General features: G+C 47.0%; 1 protein-coding gene across 1 annotated transcript in view; it reads right to left on the reverse strand.

Annotated features, from left to right (window-relative positions):
* The window catches only part of CDK1 (cyclin dependent kinase 1), a 97,837-nt gene that overhangs the window by 60,423 nt on the left and 17,181 nt on the right, over positions 1 to 20,233 (reverse strand). Inside the window, exon 3 of the mRNA XM_069240921.1 lies at positions 19,175 to 19,331. Within this exon, the coding sequence (XP_069097022.1) occupies positions 19,175 to 19,331 (157 nt within the window). The remainder of the gene's footprint in view (positions 1 to 19,174; positions 19,332 to 20,233) is intronic.

Below are 20,233 nucleotides of genomic sequence, written 5' to 3' on the forward strand. Positions count from 1 at the left end.
AGTGATAGGGGAGAGTGCAACACCACCATACCGTAAAGGATATGGAGCTGTTGCACGCTCTCTCCTTTTCACACAGCGTAACGACTGCTTACTGAGCTGCGTGGAAACTTCATAATTCTGTCCCTTCGTTTGTCCAGTGCAAGTACACTTAACATATAGGTGGTCATTACAACATTGGCGGTAAAAGCCGTATACCGCCGTGCAGAAGACCGCCAACAAACCGCCGCGACATTCGGCCACGGTCATTATGACCCAAAGTCCGGAATCCACCAAAATCTAGACACCCACACAAGCCCGCCACACCAAAGGTCAGTGATAAATGGCGATAACAAAATCTCCACCGTCACGCCAACAGGAATACACCCACACTATCACGACCCAAGAATCCACGCGGCAGTCTTTCAACCGCTGTATTCCATTGGCGGTACACACCGCCGCGCTCAAAATACACACACACTTACAAAACACATCCACATTGGACAATTCCAAATACACACAGCTCATACACATACACACAGCACTCCCACACACCCAATACAATATAAAACACCCGCCCACATCACCCACAAACCCTTACAACCAAAGAATTTAGACGAAGGCCAGAGAGACACCATCAGAAATAACAATAGCATCCACAGGCACTCAACACCATCACCCACATAGCATAAACACACCTCTAAAATCACCCACCACACCACACACCACCCCATGGCACGGCAAAGGCACCCCAGGTTCTCTAGAGGAGAAGCTCGGGTCATGGTGAAGGAAATCATCCGGGTAGAGCCACAGCTATTCGGATCACAGGTGCAGAACACCTCCATAGCTAGGAAGATGGAGCTATGGCGAAGAATAGTGGACAGGGTCAACGCTGTGGGACAGCACTCAAGAAATAGGGATGACATCAGGAAGAGGTGGAACGACCTACGGGGGAAGATGCGTTCCGTGGTCTCAAGACACCACATTGCGGTACAGAGGACTGGCGGCGGAACCCCACCTCCTCCCCCACAACTAACATGGGACGAGCAAGTCTTGGCTATTCTGCATCCTGAGGGACTCGCAGGAGTACCTGGAGGAATGGACTCTGGTAAGACAAATCTGAACTATTACATCCCCCACCCTACCTGCCATCACATACCCCCACCCTCGCCCTCACCCCATCACACATGTCCCAATATCACAAACCACCCATCCCAAAAGCAAGCCCTGCAGGCAACACCAAAGCATGGACACCCATCACCAATGCATGACTACTGCACATACCCATACACCCCCCCTAAACCATCACACAAGGTCCTACACAGGAATGCAAGCACTAGGGTACAGGGTGACCCACACATTGCACACCTGGGCACACAGATGCAATAATCATGCCTTTACACCCCTGCAGGACCCCTACCCAACGTCACCGGACAGGAGGGTCCAGACATGTCCACTCCACCCACAGAAGAGGCTCACAGGGATGACAGCAGCTCTCTCCAACTGGATCTAGATGACCAACCCGGTCCATCTGGGAACCGGGACAGTCTATTCGCCTCACACTGGCACAGGCCATTACAGAGCTTGCCCTCTCTGGAAACACCAGCACAGCACCACCCAGAGGGCCCATACCTCTGTCCCCAGGACACGTCAAGCAGTAATGATCCACTACTACAGCGAACCCAGGATAACCCACCACCCCAACAACAGGGACCTGGGGGCATTGGTAGTGGGCACACAGTTCAGGGGATAGAGACCCAGGAACACAGGGGAACTGGGAGGGCTGCTGTGCGACAGGGGGAGGACAGGCCCAGGGAACCCACTCTCCACGAGGCTCTCTCCAACATCATGGGAGCCTACCACCATTCCCAGGAGACGATGGCAACGGTACTGGCCAAGTTTCAGGAGACCCAGCATCTGCAGGAGGAACAGTATTTGGGGTTCAGGGAGGAACTCAGATCCATCAATTCCACCCAGGGCACCATTGTAGGGAGTGCTGAATGAACTCGTCAACACCAGGAGGGACACTGTGGCACAACAAGGGGCCCCTGACACTAGCCTGGACGATGAACTGCCCACCACCTCCGCTAGTAGACAGGATGCACCGCTACAGGACCACAACACCAGCACCCCACCCCCTGTAGATGGAGAACCACCCCGCAAGCGGTCCCTGAGATCCAGGACAAAGACTGAGAACAATGCCAAGACCCCCACCAAGAAATGAGACCACCCTGATGGTCATCCTTTTGTCCCACCTGGTCACCCTGTCCATCCTTAAACTGCCCCAGCTCCACTTCCTATGCCCCTTTGGACAACGCACCTGTGAGAATAATAGACTGGACTCTACCATGGACATTCCTCCACCATCACCCCTCACCATTTTACAACCCCCTCCAATTTTGAGCACTTAAATAAACACCCTCAGGAGTCTGTCTGCGATTTCGAAATAGCGTATTAGCAATTAAAGTGCCAAAATGCTCTTTCAAATGTAATGTCAACATACCTATGTCACACAGCTCTAGTCCAAGACGAAACAAAGCAGATGTCACGCTGTGGGACCCACATCTGTGAAACCGTAAGGGAAAGTGACAACTCAGTGACCATAAACTGGGTGAAAAGGACAGACAGTAGAGAGGTAGTACATTTAAAATCAGATGTAGCAGGCAGTGTTGTCTTCCTACTTGTGTCTCACTGGAAGTATTGCATGATCATCGTGTTCCTGTTGTCGATGTCTTCTGCTTCCTCGTCTTCACTGTCCACAGCTGCCACAACACCTCCATCTGGACCATCCTCCTGCAGAAAAGGCACCTGCCGTCGCACAGCCAAGTTGTGCAGCATACAGCAGGCCACGATGATCTGGCACACCTTCCTTGGTGAGTAAAATAGGGAACCACCTGTCATATGGAGGCACCGGACCCTGGCCTTCAGGAAGCCGAAGCTCCGCTCTATAATCCTCCTAGTTTGCCCATGGGCCTCATTGTAGTGTTCCTCTGCCCTTGCCCTGGGATTCCTCACTGGGGTCAGGTTGGGGTAACCAGAGTCACCTGCAAATGTCGAGGGACAACTGTTAGAAACACACTGACTCATAGGGACATCCACAGACCCAGACCCAGACCCAGACAACTATTCCCACTGATTTGGGTCCAGGTGCTCACCTAATAGCCACACCCGGTGCCTCTGGAGCTGCCCCATCACATAAGGGCTGCTGCTATTCCGCAGGATGTAAGCGTCATGCACTCAGCCAGGGAATGTTGCATTAACATGGGAGATGTACTGGTCTGCCAAACACACCATATGCACATTCATGGAATGGTAACTCTTCCGTTTCTGTACACCTGTTCACTCCTTCGTGGGGGGCCCAAGGCCACATGTGTCCCATCAATGGCACCTATGATGTTGGGGATATGTCCCAGGGAATAGAGGTCACCTTTCACTGTAGGCAATCCTCCACCTGAGGGAAAACGATGTAGCTCCGCATGTGTTTCAGCAGGGCAGACAACACTCTGGACAACACGTTGGAAAACATAGGCTGGGACATCCCTGATGCTATGGCCACTGTTTGAAATGACCCACTTGCTAGGAAATGGAGTACCGACATCACCTGCACTTGAGGCGGTATTCCTGTGGGATGGCGGATAGCTGACATCAGGTCTGGCTCCAACTGGGCACACAGTTCCTGGATTGTGGCACGATCTAGCCTGTAGGTGATGATCACATGTCCTTCCTCCATTGTCGATAGGTCCACCAGCGGTCTGTACACCGGAGGATGCCGCCATCTCCTCACATGCCCCAGCGGACGGTGCCTATGGAGAAGAACAGCGAGCAGAGAGCAGCGAACCAACTCTGAGGTACGTAAACACAGCTTACTCTGAAAATATTCATAAATCTAAATTTGCCTGTATGAGTGGTTAGGCAAGGCCTAGGTATGTGTGACGCAGTCAAAAATAATGCCATGTGGGCCCCTGAAATGGCGGCTGCCTGACCTGTAAAGTGGGACAGGGGGATTTGAGGTAACTGCGCTGCCGTTCTACACCGTGGCGGTGGAAGACCGCCGCGCAATTCTGCATTGGTTAACAATGGGCCTTAAGGGTCCCAGGTGCCAATGACTATGTACGCCGGCGGTGACGGTACGCACCGCCGCGGACGTGACCGCCATTTTCTCTCCGTTCAATCACTTGATACCTGATCTTCGACAGGAGAGGACCTACACTGCAAGTGCTGCTGTGACCTTAGTCTGGAAGAGACAATGGCTCGTATGTCTGGGGAAAGGGCCCCTGCATTCAGCACAAGAGGAGTTGGAGAAACTCGTGGAAGGGGTCCTCCGCCAGTACACGCTACTCTACGGTCCTCCAGACAAACAGGTAAGTACACTGTGAGCGTGCTGTATGGGCAATGCCTGTGTGGGGTGGATGAAAGATTGTGGGGGGGGGGGAGGGGGTTAGAATGAGGCGTGCATGAAACGACTGAGTGCATGTGCGTCATGGCAAGGGTAGGGATGCGGGCCAATTACTGACGGTGCAGTTGGTAATTACTTCTCTTTTCCCCGGTACAATTCCTGTAGGTCAGCGCCCACCAGAAGGACATCTGGCGTGCCATCGCCAGGGACGTCCGGACCCTGGGGGTCTATCACAGACTGAGCACCCACTGCCGGAAAAGATGGGAGGACATTCGCCGCTGAAGCAAGACGACGGCAGAGGTCCAGCTGGGGATGGCCTCCTAACGTGGGAGGGGTGCCCGTCGCACCATGACCCCCTGATGTTCAGGATCCTGGCGGTGGCGTACCCGGACTTGGATGGGCGCTTGAGGGCATCACAGCAGACACAAGGAGGTGAGTACACTCATTCTGCTGATTCAGCGCGCATTTTAGGTGTCTGGGTGGCGGAGGTGGGCTGTGGGTTGCCCTAGGCCAGGGCGAGTTTGCTAGTTAAGTTCCCTACTTCAGGCAGGCCCTGTGACACCCCCACCCCACCTGTGTACAGTGCCAACTACACCTAGTCAGGCTCCTGTGACATCCATGTGTGCAGAAATCGGCCATACCCTTGTAAGCCATGTCCCAGGGATTAAATAGTGGACCCCAAGTGCGCGGCGTAGTGTAGGGGGCTTCTGTGTCTGTCGTGTCCGCCAACGGTAGCGGTATTGCATCCACTGAACATGTCTTTCTTCTGTCTCCCCCCCCCCCCCCCCCCTTTTTTTTTTAGGTCTCCCTGTACTTGTGTCTATTAGCATCATCAGGCGGAGGAGCAGTGGCACCGGAGCAGGAGGGAGCTGCATCCCACATGGCCCTGGAGGGCGAGACTACGGACTCCGAATTCACCAGTGGGACGGAGAGCGAGGGGAGCTCCACAGCAGGGACAGGAGCTGACACCAGCGAGACAGACTCCTCATCTGATGGGAGCTCCCTTGCGGTGGCAGCCCCATCTGTGCCCCTCGCATCTACAGGTACAGCTGCCACCCCCCCTACTAGCACCGCCCCCCCAGAAGCCCCTCAGCCTTTGCCCCGTGCCCGCTCACCCAGGAGGGTGGGCATTTCCTTCGCCCCAGGCACCTCAGCCCCTGCCTCAGTCATCCCTGCTGCCCTCAGTGAGGAGGCCATTGACCTCCTCAGGTCCCTCACTGTTGGGCAGTCTACCATTTTGAATGCCATCCAGGGTGTAGAGGGGCAGTTGCAACAAACCAATGCATTCCTGGAGGGCATTCATTCTGGTCAGGCGGCCCTTCAGCGAGCTTTTCAGACTCTGGCCTCAGCACTGATGGCAGCCATTGTCCCGGTCTCTAGCCTCTCCCCTCCAACTTCCTCCACCCAGACCCACACCCCTGTACCTCAGCCTATACCAAGCACACCATCAGACCAACATGCACACACCTCAATACACAAGGGAAGCTCTGGCAAACATAAGCACCACACGTCCCACAGGTACTCATGCAAGCATCTCACACACATGCAGACACAGCAACATCCACTGCCTCCACTGTGTCCCCCTCCTCCCTCCCTGCCTGTCTCCACTCGCCTGCATGCACTACATCCTCAGCCACTACGTCCATCACCAGCACACCCACACCCCACTCACATGCATTCACCACCCCCACTACCATTCACACATCCCATGTCCTCTCCAGTGTGTCTGTGAGGCCACCTCCCAAGCTACACAAACCCAGCCACACACCCACCCAACAGCCATCCACCTCACGACAGCCTCCAGCCCATGCACCTTCACCCAAAGTCACCAAACGTACACCGCCTACAACCACTACCTCTTCCTCCACTCCCAAACCCCCTCCAGCTACCCGTCCCAGTGTTCTTAAACTTTTCCTGGCCAGCCTTGACCTCTTTCCCTCACCTCCCCCACCCAGTCAGTCTCCTAGGGACCGACTCTCCAGGTCCCAACCTAGCACTTCAGCCACAACATCAGCGGGACCAGTGGTGCCAGTAGTCACCGGATTATGGAGTGCACCAGGCAGCAGGGCAGGCAGTGTGGCAAGGAGCCAGAGCACTGACAGTCCCCTACCTGTCAAGCATAAAAAGTTGGACAGTGCCCGGCAGGAGAGGGGAAGAAACCAGCCACTAAACCTGCTCCCAAAGGTCTAGTTGAGAGTGTGGCGACAGCTGCTACACCATCCGGGGGGGGGGGGGGGGGGGGGGGGGGCACAGTAAAAGCGTCAAGTCTGGGAAGATCAGCACGGCGGACAAGACCGCCACCAGCACCGCTGCCCAGGAAGCAACCGCCAGCAGCAGCCCCGCTGCCCAGGAAGCAACCGCCAGCAGCAGCCCCGCTGCCACAGACCGGACCGCCAGCAGCAGCCCCGCTGCCACAGACCGGACCGCCAGCAGCTGAACCGCTGCCCAGGAAGCCACCGCCAGCAGCTGAACCGCTGCCCAGGAAGCCACCGCCAGCAGCTGAACCGCTGCCCAGGTCATCGCCGCCAGCACGCCGCTGGGCAGAACAAGACCGCCAGAAGCTGAACCGCTGCCCAGGACACCGCCGCCACAAGCAGTGCTGCCAAGGACCCTGTAGCCACAAGCACTGCTGCCCAGGACACAGCGGCCAGCAGTCCTGCAGGCCAGTCAGGTCAAATGATTCCGACACTACTGAGTCCGCCACAGGGAAGATGAAGCACTCTGGGCACAAAGCCCCCTCCAGAACCAGTGGAGACTGTAATCCACTTGCGAGACTGTGGCTTTGCACTCCCCAGGATTGAACAGTGGGCAAACCACCCACTGTAGAGACTGGAGACTGTGGCTTTGCACTCCTCAGGATACATCAGTGGGCATGAAGCCCCCTCGTGGATCTGGCGTCGTGCACTCATCCGGCTGAGGTGCCACCCCCCCCCCCCCAGTGCCTGTTTTATTTCTATCTGATGCCCCTGCAGTGTTCTCTCCGTTTTGATCGGGTATAGAGTGTGGGCCTCGCCCATGCCTTTTGGGCCCAGTGATCCACGGACTACGATGGTGGAATCCCTTGGACTTGTGTTCTCGGTGTATATAATTGTTCAAATTGGAAATGTGTATATATGTAAATATATTGATAACTGTATTTTGATATATTACAATCATTCGACTCATTTCCTTTTGTCTTTGCATTCTTCGGGGGGAGTGGGGGTGTACTTGTGTGTGTTGTAGTAGGTTAGGGTGGGGAGTTGCGTGTGTCACTTTTTCCCTCCCCTGTGTCGTAGGTGCAGTACTCACCGTTTTCTACACCGCCGGTGTTCGTGCTCCTGGTAGAGGAGCAGGAAGATAAAAGCTGGCAGAATTTGGAGCTCGGGTTCCATGGTGTCCTGGTTCCTCGTGGGGTGTGTTGAGGTGAGCGTTTTCCCTTCGAAGTCCTGTTTCCGCTGTGTTTTTGTTAGTGGTGAATCCGCCCCGGAAAAGGTGGCGGATTGTAATTCTGTGGGCGGTACCTTGTCCTCCGCCTGTCTGTTGGCGGTTACCGCCGCAGTATTTGTACCGCCATGGGGGACGGAGTGTTAAAGTGGCTGTCTATGTTGGCGGTTTCCACCACAGTCGTAATTCCATTTTTAATTTTTTTTTATTACCGCCAGCCTGTTGGCAGTTTTACCGCCGCTTTAACACAGACCGCCAGGGTTGTAATGACCACCATAATGCTTACCGATATGGATGGTGGAGTGTCAGCTCACAGTCTTTGATTTTAATTATATATAGTCTATCACTGCTGTAGATGGCACTTTGGCAATAGCAGTCATTATACTTTACTGTTTACTTTGTGTAAATGATTAAAACCACTACAATTAGCAATAACCTACAGTGTTAAGTTTCCGAATCAGAAAAAAAGTTACCAGTTTTTTACAATTAATAAGCTAAGTTAACTTGGGGAGCACCAGAGGCGGTAGCAATTGAAGAAGCAGTAGTCGAGATGGTTGCTCCACTGCCTAACAGAGTCAAAGTGCAGCATACAGGAAGAACAATGGCAACAGCTAAAGTCAATCGGTTTGAGACACCAGAAGTCTGATGCTCACCCCTAAACCCGGCTCATAGTTAGGGTAAACAAGCAAGTTGGAACAGGCAACTGCACTAAACTGATTGAATAGGACAACGTGCAGGATCGTGGAATAGCAGCAGATTTTTAAAAGCCAACTTCAGCTGTGCACAAGAAAAGCAGAAGGCAGCACAAAGACCGCACAAAGTACACACCCAAGACCAGCATTAGTAGTAGCAGAGGCGGCTGTGGCATGCATAATGTAGAGAGTGACCGTCATTATGAAAGTTGCAAATAAAGAAATCACTCCTGCTGTCATGACCGGAGTATAATAACAGCATGCAAAGCCAGTGGCATGCAGAAAAAGAAAACAGGAGATAGGTTGGACTTCCTCCCTCAAGCTTCAAGTTTATACCTTTCTATGATAGAAACTGTTTTTCTGGCTATAAACGAAATGAAAACACGCCTTTCTTCCCCCAAAGGAATTTGCGTTTACACTTATTCAGGCAATCGGGTGCAAACATGTCAAACAGTTTGGACTTAAACAAGTGTGATTTTTCTCTGCTTTATCCGACATCACTACCTGTGTGCAGGTTCAAATTTCTAGATTAGTTTTCCAGACTCTCCCCACTAGGTCATAAAAGTTACTCTACACACCTCGATAATTAATTTCAGGATTTCACACCAATTCTAAACTAACCATTTCAGAACGTATTTTTAGATTGCGCCATGTTCACATTATTCTTGTTACTAATGCAATGTAAGGATTTTCTTCTGTCTACAAGGTGGGATTATGTCTGACCGTTTCCATGTCTAATTTAATGCAATTCGCCATACCTTCACTTTTCTATGACCGGCCCCAGTATTTTATTTTTTTAAGCTTCGGAAGTTGCCCTCTCGACCTCCGCAAAATAACGTTTTCGTAAACCCTCTACAAAACAGTTTTGGATTAAATAGAGTTCATCGTAGCAAGGGAGGACAGTAGCTAAGCATAAACTTTACAATTTATTCTCAGATTACATTTATAAATCTATGTTGCATCAAAGTATTTATTGTACATATTTCCGAAAGTGTGATTATCTTGAAACTTGCATTACTCTGTTCAAGATAGCAAGTATGAACATGTCCTTTGCCTGGGAAATGAAAGGAGACTCGGGCTTCGGATGATGGAAGCGGTTGCCAAGTAACCATAAAAATGTTAATGTGATTGCGCCGCTCTAGGCTGGTGAAAACACGGTCATGCAGCCCCGCCAAGCCAGGTGATAAAAGGAGACACTGGCGCTTTGTTAACGGGCTATTATTGCATACTGTGACTTGAACCCTCACCAGCCTGCTTCCAAACTAATTGGCATTTTAAGTAAAGCCAGGGGTCCTAAAACCTACAGACTCCAAAGAAAACAGGGTGCTATGCAGGAACGTACCTGTGTACTGTCAAACAAGTTAGACAATTTTAATTTAGCAACCATTAGGAAATGTCTTCATACAACGGATATTTGAACTATATCTACGTATGCATGTTTCTTTTCTTTAAACCGAGTTTCCATTTTTTTTTTTTTTTTTTTTTTTTAAACAATACCCAATCTTTATTTTCAATTACATTTGTTTAGCTTTATTACTCTGATTAAAAGTAACACTGGTCTGGCACCGCAAATTTAAATGGCCTTTAATAAAGTTTGAATTGAACAGTCCGGCGCCCCCTAACACTGAACCCAGGAAAATAAATAGACGTAAACAATTTTTTTTTGTTGGTAGGGCGGAAACAGTGCTGTTCACATATTGCACGTAGCGTTATCAACAGCTTCTTGCTGGTGATAAAAGCTCATGCAAGCAGTAAAACATGCAGTAGTTTCATGTACAAAAAGGGAGCAAAATAATAGTGTGCGCAGTACTCCCAAATCTGTACTTGAATGTGTAAATCAAGTGTAAAAACATGACTCAGCAAAAATATTTGTGCTGGGTACTTTTGTACATGAAGTTTACTTTATTATGCTTAAGGTGTGCAAAATTCACATAATTTGCTTTCATACAATTAGGGCAAAATTACATAAATATATGAAATGGAAATCTGTAATTTCACGTTCTATTTTAGTGTAAAATGAGTCCTTGCGTCAACTTTTGCACTCAGACATATTTAGACAAAAGCACAAGGAAGAACTGCTACTCGCATTCTGTTTCTTGTGTGCATTCACTGCAAATTTTTATTGCGAGTTGCAGTAAATTTGGACTATGAATGGCACGCAATTACACAAAGTGTTGCAATGGCCTGATTCTGGGATTTTTACATGCTGAGCATACCACAATATTCTTGAAATTGCATGAATTACACTGGCCTATTGAGATTTCACCCAGGCCTAATTAGGACAATTTGTGTATAAAGTAAGTCAGGATAATAGTAGCTGCTTGTGATTATTATTTGTTTTTAATAAAGAATAGAAAGCCACATATGCAGTTAATACAACCATTGTTTCTGAGTTTATGTAGCGGTGATGTTAGGTTTGAAATTACTCTTCCCTGTTAACAGACTGGAATCAGATTGTTGAAGTGTGTTTAAATCCCATGGTGTGTTTAAGACTGCAGTACCACCTCCTGTCTACAGGGGCAGAACTGAGCACAAAAATACAGGTCCCCACAAGGTCAAAACTGAAAAGTTGTAAAAATGTGCACAAACGTTTCTCAAGCCATTTTTGATGATTTAAAAAGGAACTGCCTTGTGGGGGCTTGCGATCAAGTCCCCCACAGAGCAATATCACACTCGTCCCCACAAGGATAGGGTGTCGCTCTCACTCACTCTAATTAGTTGAAAGAGCCAACTAATTTGACAATATCCATAGCCATGCCGAGCCCAATGGACAGATACAAAACATCGGTCTTCGACTACGGGCATAAAATGACTTGATAGACAGGGCAAGGACTGACCAGAACAAAAAACAGTTATGCTAGAGACAGTCTGCAAAAATTCCATAGCATAGGAGAGAAAGGAGTGGAGTGGGCTAGTAACTGAAGGGGAAAAAAAAAAAAAAAAAAAACACACCACAGAACAGACTTCCACGTCATTACCAAGGAGTACTCTACCACGCGAGTCATACTATAAAGAAAACAAAATATTCTTCAGCCCGAGCCTGGAGAGTGAAACTTTCCGGTCAATACCACAGAGACAAAGCGGAGATTTAATCCCACCTCAGGCAGAGGATCACAGCAGTAGACCGATAAAGGAGCACAATTGCAGAGAAGAGAAATGTTTGATTAAAATAGTAGAAGGGGATTATAGATGCTATGCAAAAAGTACAGAACCTAAAGTAATGATTCATAGATTGTTTTGTCCCAACGTTCATCGTCTAGGGCATACATTTTTTTTTTTTTTTTTTTTAATTACATAGAGTAGAAAGTAGTAAACATCTGTGAAATGGGTGAAGGCGTGTCCAGGATCAGCTGTTTCAGTATCTCTTGCCCCACTTGTACATCTACCTTCATGTGGAACCAACAGCCTCAAAGATTCGTTTTTTGACTGGCTTGTAAATTACCATCAAAGTTTGTGTTCAGCTGAATGCTCATTTTGCAACTTTGCCTCATGCTAGAACACAGCCTACCACTGGGAAATCACCTCAGAAGTGAGCACACATTTCATTCTGTTGAACCTTTTCTTCCAATGTAGAGGATAAATCCCAAGGAAGTGCAGGCATTTGTCGTATTCACATTCTAGAATGGGGGCATGATTGCAAACAGCCCTCATATACCCAGGAAGGATACTTCAAGAGATGGTACCATTGGAGATTTTGGAATAAATAGTAGGTGTTAGAAATGGGGTTTTTGGTTGGCAGTCAGGTTACCCTCTGTCCAAGCAAGAGCCCTCACTCTAGTCAAGGTAAGTCACAATCCAAATTATCCTGTTGCCACCCTCTGGTAGCTTGGCACTGAGCAGTCAGGCTTAACTTAGAAGGCAATGTGTAAAGTATTTGGCCAATAAATTATACAACACCACAATATCGCACTATAAAAATACACCACACAGTGTTTAAAAAAAATATATAATATTTATCTGGGTATTTGCAGGTCAAAACGATCAAAGATGCAATATGAATTTGTAAAGATATCACTAAAAAGTGATATGAAGTGTCCTAAGTCTTTAAAAAGTAAACAAAGTCTCTTTCAAGCACAAAGTACCTGGTTTGGAGTGGAAAATCTCCGCAGAGGACCGCGGAAGAAGAGATGCGTGGAAAAATGGTGTGTGCGGTTACGCCCCTTCACACACGGACTTGCGTTATTTTTCACTCGGGGAAGACGTGCGTCGTTTTCCGGCACGCGGACCGTCTCCTTCTATGGATCGTGGGATTACCAGATCTGGTCTGTGCGTGGATTCCTCAGCTTGCTATCCGGCTGCGCGTCGTTCTGGGGGGCTATGCGTGGAATTTTCTTCCTCACGGCAGGCGTCGCGTCAATTTCCTCTCGGGAAGGCGGGCAGCGTTGTCCATGCGAGGCCGTGCGTCGAAGTTCTGGTCGCACCGCAGGCGTCGCGTTGAGCGGCGTCTTTATGGATCGGCGTGCAGTGATTTTCTCACCGCGGAGCAAGCTGTGCATCGAGATTTTCGGCGCACGAGGAGTCCAAATGAAAAAGAGAAGTCTTTTTGGTCCTGAGACTTCAGGTAACAGGAGGCAAGCTCTATCCAAGCCCTTGAAGAGCACTTTTGCAGCCAGACAAGAGTTCAGCAAGGCAGCAGGCCAACAGCAAGGCAGCAGTCCTTTGTAGAAAGCAGACAGGTGAGTCCTTTGAGCAGCCAGGCAGTTCTTCTTGGCAGGATGCAGGTTCTGATTCAGGTTTCTTCTCCAGCAAGTGTCTGATGAGGTAGGGCAGAGGCCCTGTTTTATACTAAATTGTGCCTTTGAAGTGGGGGTGACTTCAAAGAGTGGCTAAGAAATGCACCAGGTCCCCTTTCAGTTCAATCCTGTTTGCCAGGGTACCAGTAGGGTGTGCGGCAGTCCTTTGTGTGAGGGCAGGCCCTCCACCCTCCCAGCCCAGGAATACCCATTCAAAATGCAGATGTATGCAAGTGAGGCGGAGTACCCTGTGTTTGGGGTGTGTCTGAGTGAATGCACAAGGAGCTGTCAACTAAACCTAGCCAGACGTGGATTGTAAGGCACAGAAAGATTTAAGTGCAAAGAAATGCTCACTTTCTAAAAGTGGCATTTCTAGAATAGTAATATTAAATCAGACTTCACCAGTCAGCAGGATTTTGTATTACCATTCTGGCCATACTAAATATGATCTTCCTACTCCTTTCAGATCAGCAGCTACCACTCAAACAATGTATGAGGGCAGCCCCAATGTTAGCCCATAAAGGGAGCAGGCCTCACAGTAGTGTAAAAACGAATTTAGGAGTTTTACACTACCAGGACATATAAACTATACAGGTACATGTCCTGCCTTTTACCCACACAGCTCTAGGGGTTACCTAGGGCACACATTAGGGGTGACATATGTAGAAAAAGGGGAGCGTTAGGCTTGGCAAGTACTTTTAAATGCCAAGTCGAAGTGGCAGTGAAAGTGCACACAGGCCTTGCAATGGCAGGCCTGAGACAAGGTTAAGGGGCTACTGAAGTGGGTGGCACAACCAGTGCTGCAGGCCAACTAGTAGCATTTAATCTACAGGCCCTAGGCACATATAGTGCACTCGACTAGGGTCTTACAAGTAAATCAAATAACCAATCATGGATAAACCAATCAACAGTACAATTTACACAGAGAGCATATGCACTTTAGCACTGGTTAGCAGTGGTAAAGTGCCCAGAGTTCAAAAGCCAACAACAACAAGTCAGAAAAAAATAGGAGGAAGGAGGCAAAAAGTTTGGGGATGACCCTGTCAAAAAGCCAGGTCCAACAATAGGCAAGTCTGCATTGCTGCCAAGGACAACCAATACGACGGCGTTAGGACCATCAGCCAGTCCAGAGGGACATCCCTAACAGTCTACACAAGTTAATTTTCACTTGAGCTAGCATTTAAATCAAGACACTTCAGGCAAAATGAAGGACCTAAAACTGCTAGTTCAAACAGGGAAAACTGTAGTCCTAATTGTGAGATTAGGAAATGGAAATCAAGCAAGTGCATCCAACTCACTTGATGCAACTAAACCACAATAGATGCTTTTGTGAACATCCTCAGACTGCAGTAGAAAACTGATAAGTGTTCAAGTCCATAGTAAGTCTACTGGAAGTGCACATTAACTAAACCTAAAGTACCTGGAGTGAACTGACCAGATTTTACATTCTCAAGAAACCAGTCCCTGAACTGAAATGCTTCATTGCAATATGGTTTAAGCATGTACCACATCAGTCTGTCGGAAGCAGCTCAGCAAAATCCAGTGCACTTGCACCCTAAAAATCGGTCATCAAAAATCTGCAAAATCACAACGTTGAGAGCCATTTCATTGACTTTCAGCTCTCAATCCGCTTTCAGGTAAATCTTGGGACTATTGTTGTAGAGTATAAATTATATTATTAATTTCTCCCCTAGACCTTTTCAGAATGTGTCAACTCTGCTGAACAACTTTGATGGAAAGATACGTATCAATGCAGTCTTATTTGCTGGATTGTTTATTCAGCGTAGAGGCTGCTGACCTTGTTCATAGGATGGTCACTGCCACAGCTGAATTAGGACTGGCAGACTAAGACAGTAAGGCAAAAACTAAAGCTACACTAAACAGATAAGTCTGTAGTAGTGGGACAGACTTAAAAAACCTAAGCTGCCAGCATTTAGTCTTTTCTTTCCAAGACAAAAAAAAAAAATAGGAAGCACCCATTACAAGAATACCTGGCCAACTCAAATGCCAAATTTTCTTCACCAGAGGCTTGTGCCTAACCACTTCTTTTGAAGCTACTGACGTCACAGGAAAGGGAAAAAAAAGGCACCTTTTTCAGAGTTCCTTTTGTCCCAGCACTTTCAGGGCCAAAACCATGTCCAAGTAGCAGCAACTATGCGACAGACCCAATGGCTTCATGGATATCCAGGTCAACATGATCAACACGAGTCCTGCTGAGGGCGAGGAAAAGCAAAACGCCCACCATAAACATTTCAATGTATTATCTCTCCATGCACAATACTGCACGCCAACTGCATATAATCAGTTAGATTCATTAATTTAATGTATACAGTCAAGACAGTTTCCCATTCTCCCTGTATCACAAACAATTGGCAGTTCATTAAATAAGCTCCTTTAGGGTTAAATTGTTGGCCTGGACACTAACAATTGGACCATGAAGCTCCAGTTAATCATGTGCCCCTTTAGGAAGGCTAGTAGAAGTCACAATTAAATACAAGTCATTAGTTTTAAGCCCTTGATGCTATTAGGTCCCTCCAAAGTGAGAGGTTGGAAACTTTCTAGGGCCCAATTCATCATCCTCAATCTCTACAATGACAGAAGCATTTGTGTCCAAGGCAAGGCTTTGCTATGTAGAATATTGCGGGGGGGGGGGGGGAGCAAAATATATGAACAGTCTTTCCCCATCAAATGAGCAGATAACCAGAGTGACTAGCAGAAGCAGAAGACTAGCAGAAGCAAGAAAAAGGATTTTCTTCAATTACACACCATGGCTCAAAAAGACAAAATATTCTACAGATTTTTTTTTCCTTGTAAAAGCCAAAGTCCAAGCCCCCCATTGGTCTCAAAGGTAGTTAGACAGTATCGCCTACATCTGTCCTAAGGATACCATATTTATTATCAAACTAGGCCTGCCCAAGTTCCAGCTGATTCCTCAAGCCCCTCAACAGCCCCAGTGTGAAATAAAGGGACCCTACATCAGCCTCTTGCACACCTTCCAGGTCACCCGCTTAGATCCAGGATTCTAGGTCTATTGTTCTTGACAATCAAATCCAACACATCATAGCCATAGGTTTTAAGGGCATATCACAAATACTAGTCAAGGGTATGGGAATGACAGCATTAATCGCACTTACGGTTCATTTCCAGCACCCACTGCACAAAGTTACCAAGCCATTCAAGTCAATTGACGAGACACCTAGCAACTCCGCATGTATCCTGTGCGCCTCCCACCAACATATAACACTAACCCTTAGATTAGCTCTGTGTTCCGTCCCAGTCTTAACACATTGGGGAAATCACAGCAAATTAACAAGCATCCCAGGAGACAGTCAAAATGCTCATAGGACAGCAAAGTGTGATTAAAGCATGCACCTTAAAACAGTTTACAGAGCTTGTATCTATAAGAAAAAAAAAAAAGTCAGGAAAGTATTTTCTTGGAGCCCTGGCATAGGTTACGTGGCATATCCTTTCCCCCCGTTTTTCTTAATCTACCAAGTCAATTGGATTTACTCTCTCCAGAAGTAATGGTCTAGCAATTATGGCTTGCGATAGGTGCCAATATGGATTAGAAACCTATAACCATAGATGTTTAGGCAGTGATTTATTTTGAAATTACATAATGACTTATTTTCAAGCAAGTGAAGCGAGTGCTGGAATTGTACAGGGCAAAAATAAGAAAGGCCCTATGGCTATTGGCTGTATCTCCACTAATCTAGTAAGCCTGTAGTTATGTTCCCCTTGTCCTATGGGCCTAATACGTTTTTAGATCTTACCTAGGTAGAGCATGGGCACAGTCTTCAAAACTTGCTGTATCAACAATATGGGCTTCAAGCACCGCCCGTTTATTTCCATTGGTTTCTTTTACTGTCCTTTATAGATGCCAGCTTTAGTGAATACGCTTAGTAGCTCCTCCTCTTGGACGTTTGAATCTGTATCCTCCCATGAAGACTGCCCCTGTTACACGTGCTTACGCTTCAGGTTGTTTAGGATACTTTGTGAGCAGTCTTATTTTGTTGTTAGCCTGTCTCTGCTCATGTTAAGTGTTCGGGTTTTGTTTACTTCGTACCTCAGCTCATTCCTTGTGTTAGTGCATCATCTGTTGCAGAGCGCATGGGTTTTCCAGGCTCAGTGCAGCGCTCCCTACATAGACGCTGCACTTCATCTTTTATAAATGTTCCCTCTTCCCAGTTATTTATAGGACAGCATCAGTGACGAGCGAGCCCCAGCCCAGCTACGTGATGTTCCTTAAGGAGTGGTGACATTCTTGTTGTTTCCCCATTAAGATCCCCCTTTGAAATTGCACAAAGGCAACGATGAATGGCAGCATTTTGTTGGCTTCTACCATTGTTTTACTTACATTTTTCAATATTGGCATGTCTCAGCATTTTATTTTTGGAAGGCGCTGGAAGAACACTTTAAATAAGTATTTCTCAATGCATTGCTATAGTGTACATAGTAATGTTGAAGCTTCCACGTTAAAGAACAGTAGATGTTGCAGCACCCAGTATAATTTGCTGCACTTATAAGGCCCCAAAAGCAAGACCTATGGGCTATGCCAATGATTGTTCACTACAGGGTTCTGCTCCCCCCCACCCCCAACTTTAAAAATCCAAGCTGTGGATCAGAAGTCAGCCAAAAATGAAAATTAATGCAGGACCTAGCCTTAATATTTTAACGAGTTTGGGTGCAGCAGTGGACCACCTCCCACAAGGAATCCACCCCCTACGATACTCATTAGGGGCCTGTAAGCCAGGATCTGAGAACCAGTTGGGGCTAAAAAGACTGACTAGTTCAGTTCACGAAATGGATTTTAAAATTTACAGGCCACCACGTCTTAAGAATATATTCAGAACAACGAGAGCGAAGGAAGACACAAATTCGTCTGTAATCAGACAATCTAACAAAACCAGACTCCAAGTTTCTGAACTTGCAGGTTACTGAGAGACACCAAGGGTATGAGGCAGGCTCACTTAGGTTGCAGAAAAACCTTTCTGCAGTTCCAGGACCCAAAAATGTTTGTTGGATTCTTCTCCAAGTCCCCTTGGGCTGAGAAAAACTTGTGGCTCCAGGGCAGTGCTTGTTCCTAGAGTACTCACTCAGCTCAGTTAACTGGACCGTGTGGAGCTACTCCAGCAGTCTAGTAGCAACTAAAGGCAGTCCATTTCTGTACTCACAAGATCACAAAACAAGGAGATTCAGGATTATGGGTTAAATATATCCTTGGAACATCAGGGAAAGAAAGCAGGAGCATTATTTAGCTTATGGAAAGCAGTTTACTCAATGTTCTCACAAAGGGTCTCTTCCATGACAAGATCACATACAAACACCCAGCCAACTTTTCTATGGCATTGAGAGGGGAACCAGAGTCAAAGTAGGTCTTTCAAATCAGGAAGGAGCATATTGTCAAATGATCACAGGTCATCGGGGATGAGTGAAGTCAGTTTGGACTAAGGATCTAGTGAAAGTGAACATGTGAAGCAAACACTTAGTCAACAACCTTCACTAAAACCCAGGAGAGCGAGGCACCTCCTAACTCCAGGGTTTTGGAGGAAGGTTGTGGAACGCAAAATGATGGCAGGTGCCATCTACATCTTCCCCCAGTGGGCTTAAACTTGGCAGGCATAAGAGAAAATGTGGACATGCATTCTTCCTTTCCCAATTAGAACTCAATACTTCAAGCATTAGCCTCGAATTACATAAGCACCAGATTTTTTCTTTGTTGATTTTTTTTTTTAAAGAATTGTCAAAGGCAATACAGATTTATAGTGCATCCATTTGCATATGCACAATACAACTGTTTCAAAGGTCCTTTATTCTGGCCACAGGATCAAGAACTGACCCTTAGAAGAGATATCAAAATCACAAAAAAAATTATTGTACGTGAATAGTCAACAATTGTTGTATTCCTTATTTACAACTTTTAACTTTACAAAATTACAGGCTAGACAACTCACCGAACTACATTAGGGTGCTGTAATTCTTTTAAGAGAGAAATCTCTCGAATGGCTGTACTTGGGACACCTTCCTCTTCATTTTCCAACCTAATTTTCTTCATGGCTACCACCTGGCCAGTGGACTTATGACGACCTTTATATACCACTCCATAGGTACCTAGGCAATGCAAGAAAATGTTTTTAAAAAACATGGCAGTACAAAACCAAAGGACTGAAATTTCAAGCAGAAAGTTCTGCATAAACATTGAATAGAGCAAATCTACTTTCAATCCTAGTTGTCCATTATGGATACTTTCGAATCTTTTCACCTGCATGCAGAATCTTGGAATACAAATAATGGATTGACGGCCTATATGTTAAGTGTTAATGCAGGGTGGAGAGGAGAGTCATGGGCGAACACCATTTTAAGGGCAAGAAGAAATCACATTGATATGTATACGGTTAATCCTAAAATGATTTCAAGGCTGCTGCAAGTCAATTGTAGCAATAAAAATGAGAGTCCTGGAGGTTTCCAGAGTTAGATATGACCTGATCTAGGAGGCAGGCAGGCGTGTGTTGCTCATGGAGGCTATCAACATGGTATTCAGTGTAAGGAAATCAACTGGGCTACCAGCAGAGAAGAGTTTTAGGTTCCTCCTGAATACAGATATCCTTGGAGATGCACTGGACCCTCAAACAGTTTGACAATTTAGTACTAGGCCAGTTTGAGCCACAGGCAAACAATCTCCCCCTCAGCCATTTATTAGTCCTCAACAGGTCCGAAACTCGGAGGTTGTATAAGAATTGCTGGAATTAGATCGGCCAACTACTGTGCTAGCAGTATGAGACATACCACAAGACATCACTCAAAAGCCACCAACGAAGAGACCGTGAGGAATGGAGATTCACAGCCTATCAAAGAATTTGCCCACAACATTGGCTTGCAGCCATATGGAGTAGCCTTATGTTTCTGAAAGGAACTTCTAGGTAATGAAAGTTATTACATGAATGAGGCAAGAAAGCTACACAGATTTTCAAAAACAAAAGAGTCCTGCAGTAAAAAAAAAAAAAAAAAAAAAA

The sequence above is a fragment of the Pleurodeles waltl genome, chromosome 6 (genome assembly GCF_031143425.1).
Source record: "Pleurodeles waltl isolate 20211129_DDA chromosome 6, aPleWal1.hap1.20221129, whole genome shotgun sequence".
Lineage (NCBI taxonomy): Eukaryota > Metazoa > Chordata > Amphibia > Caudata > Salamandridae > Pleurodeles > Pleurodeles waltl.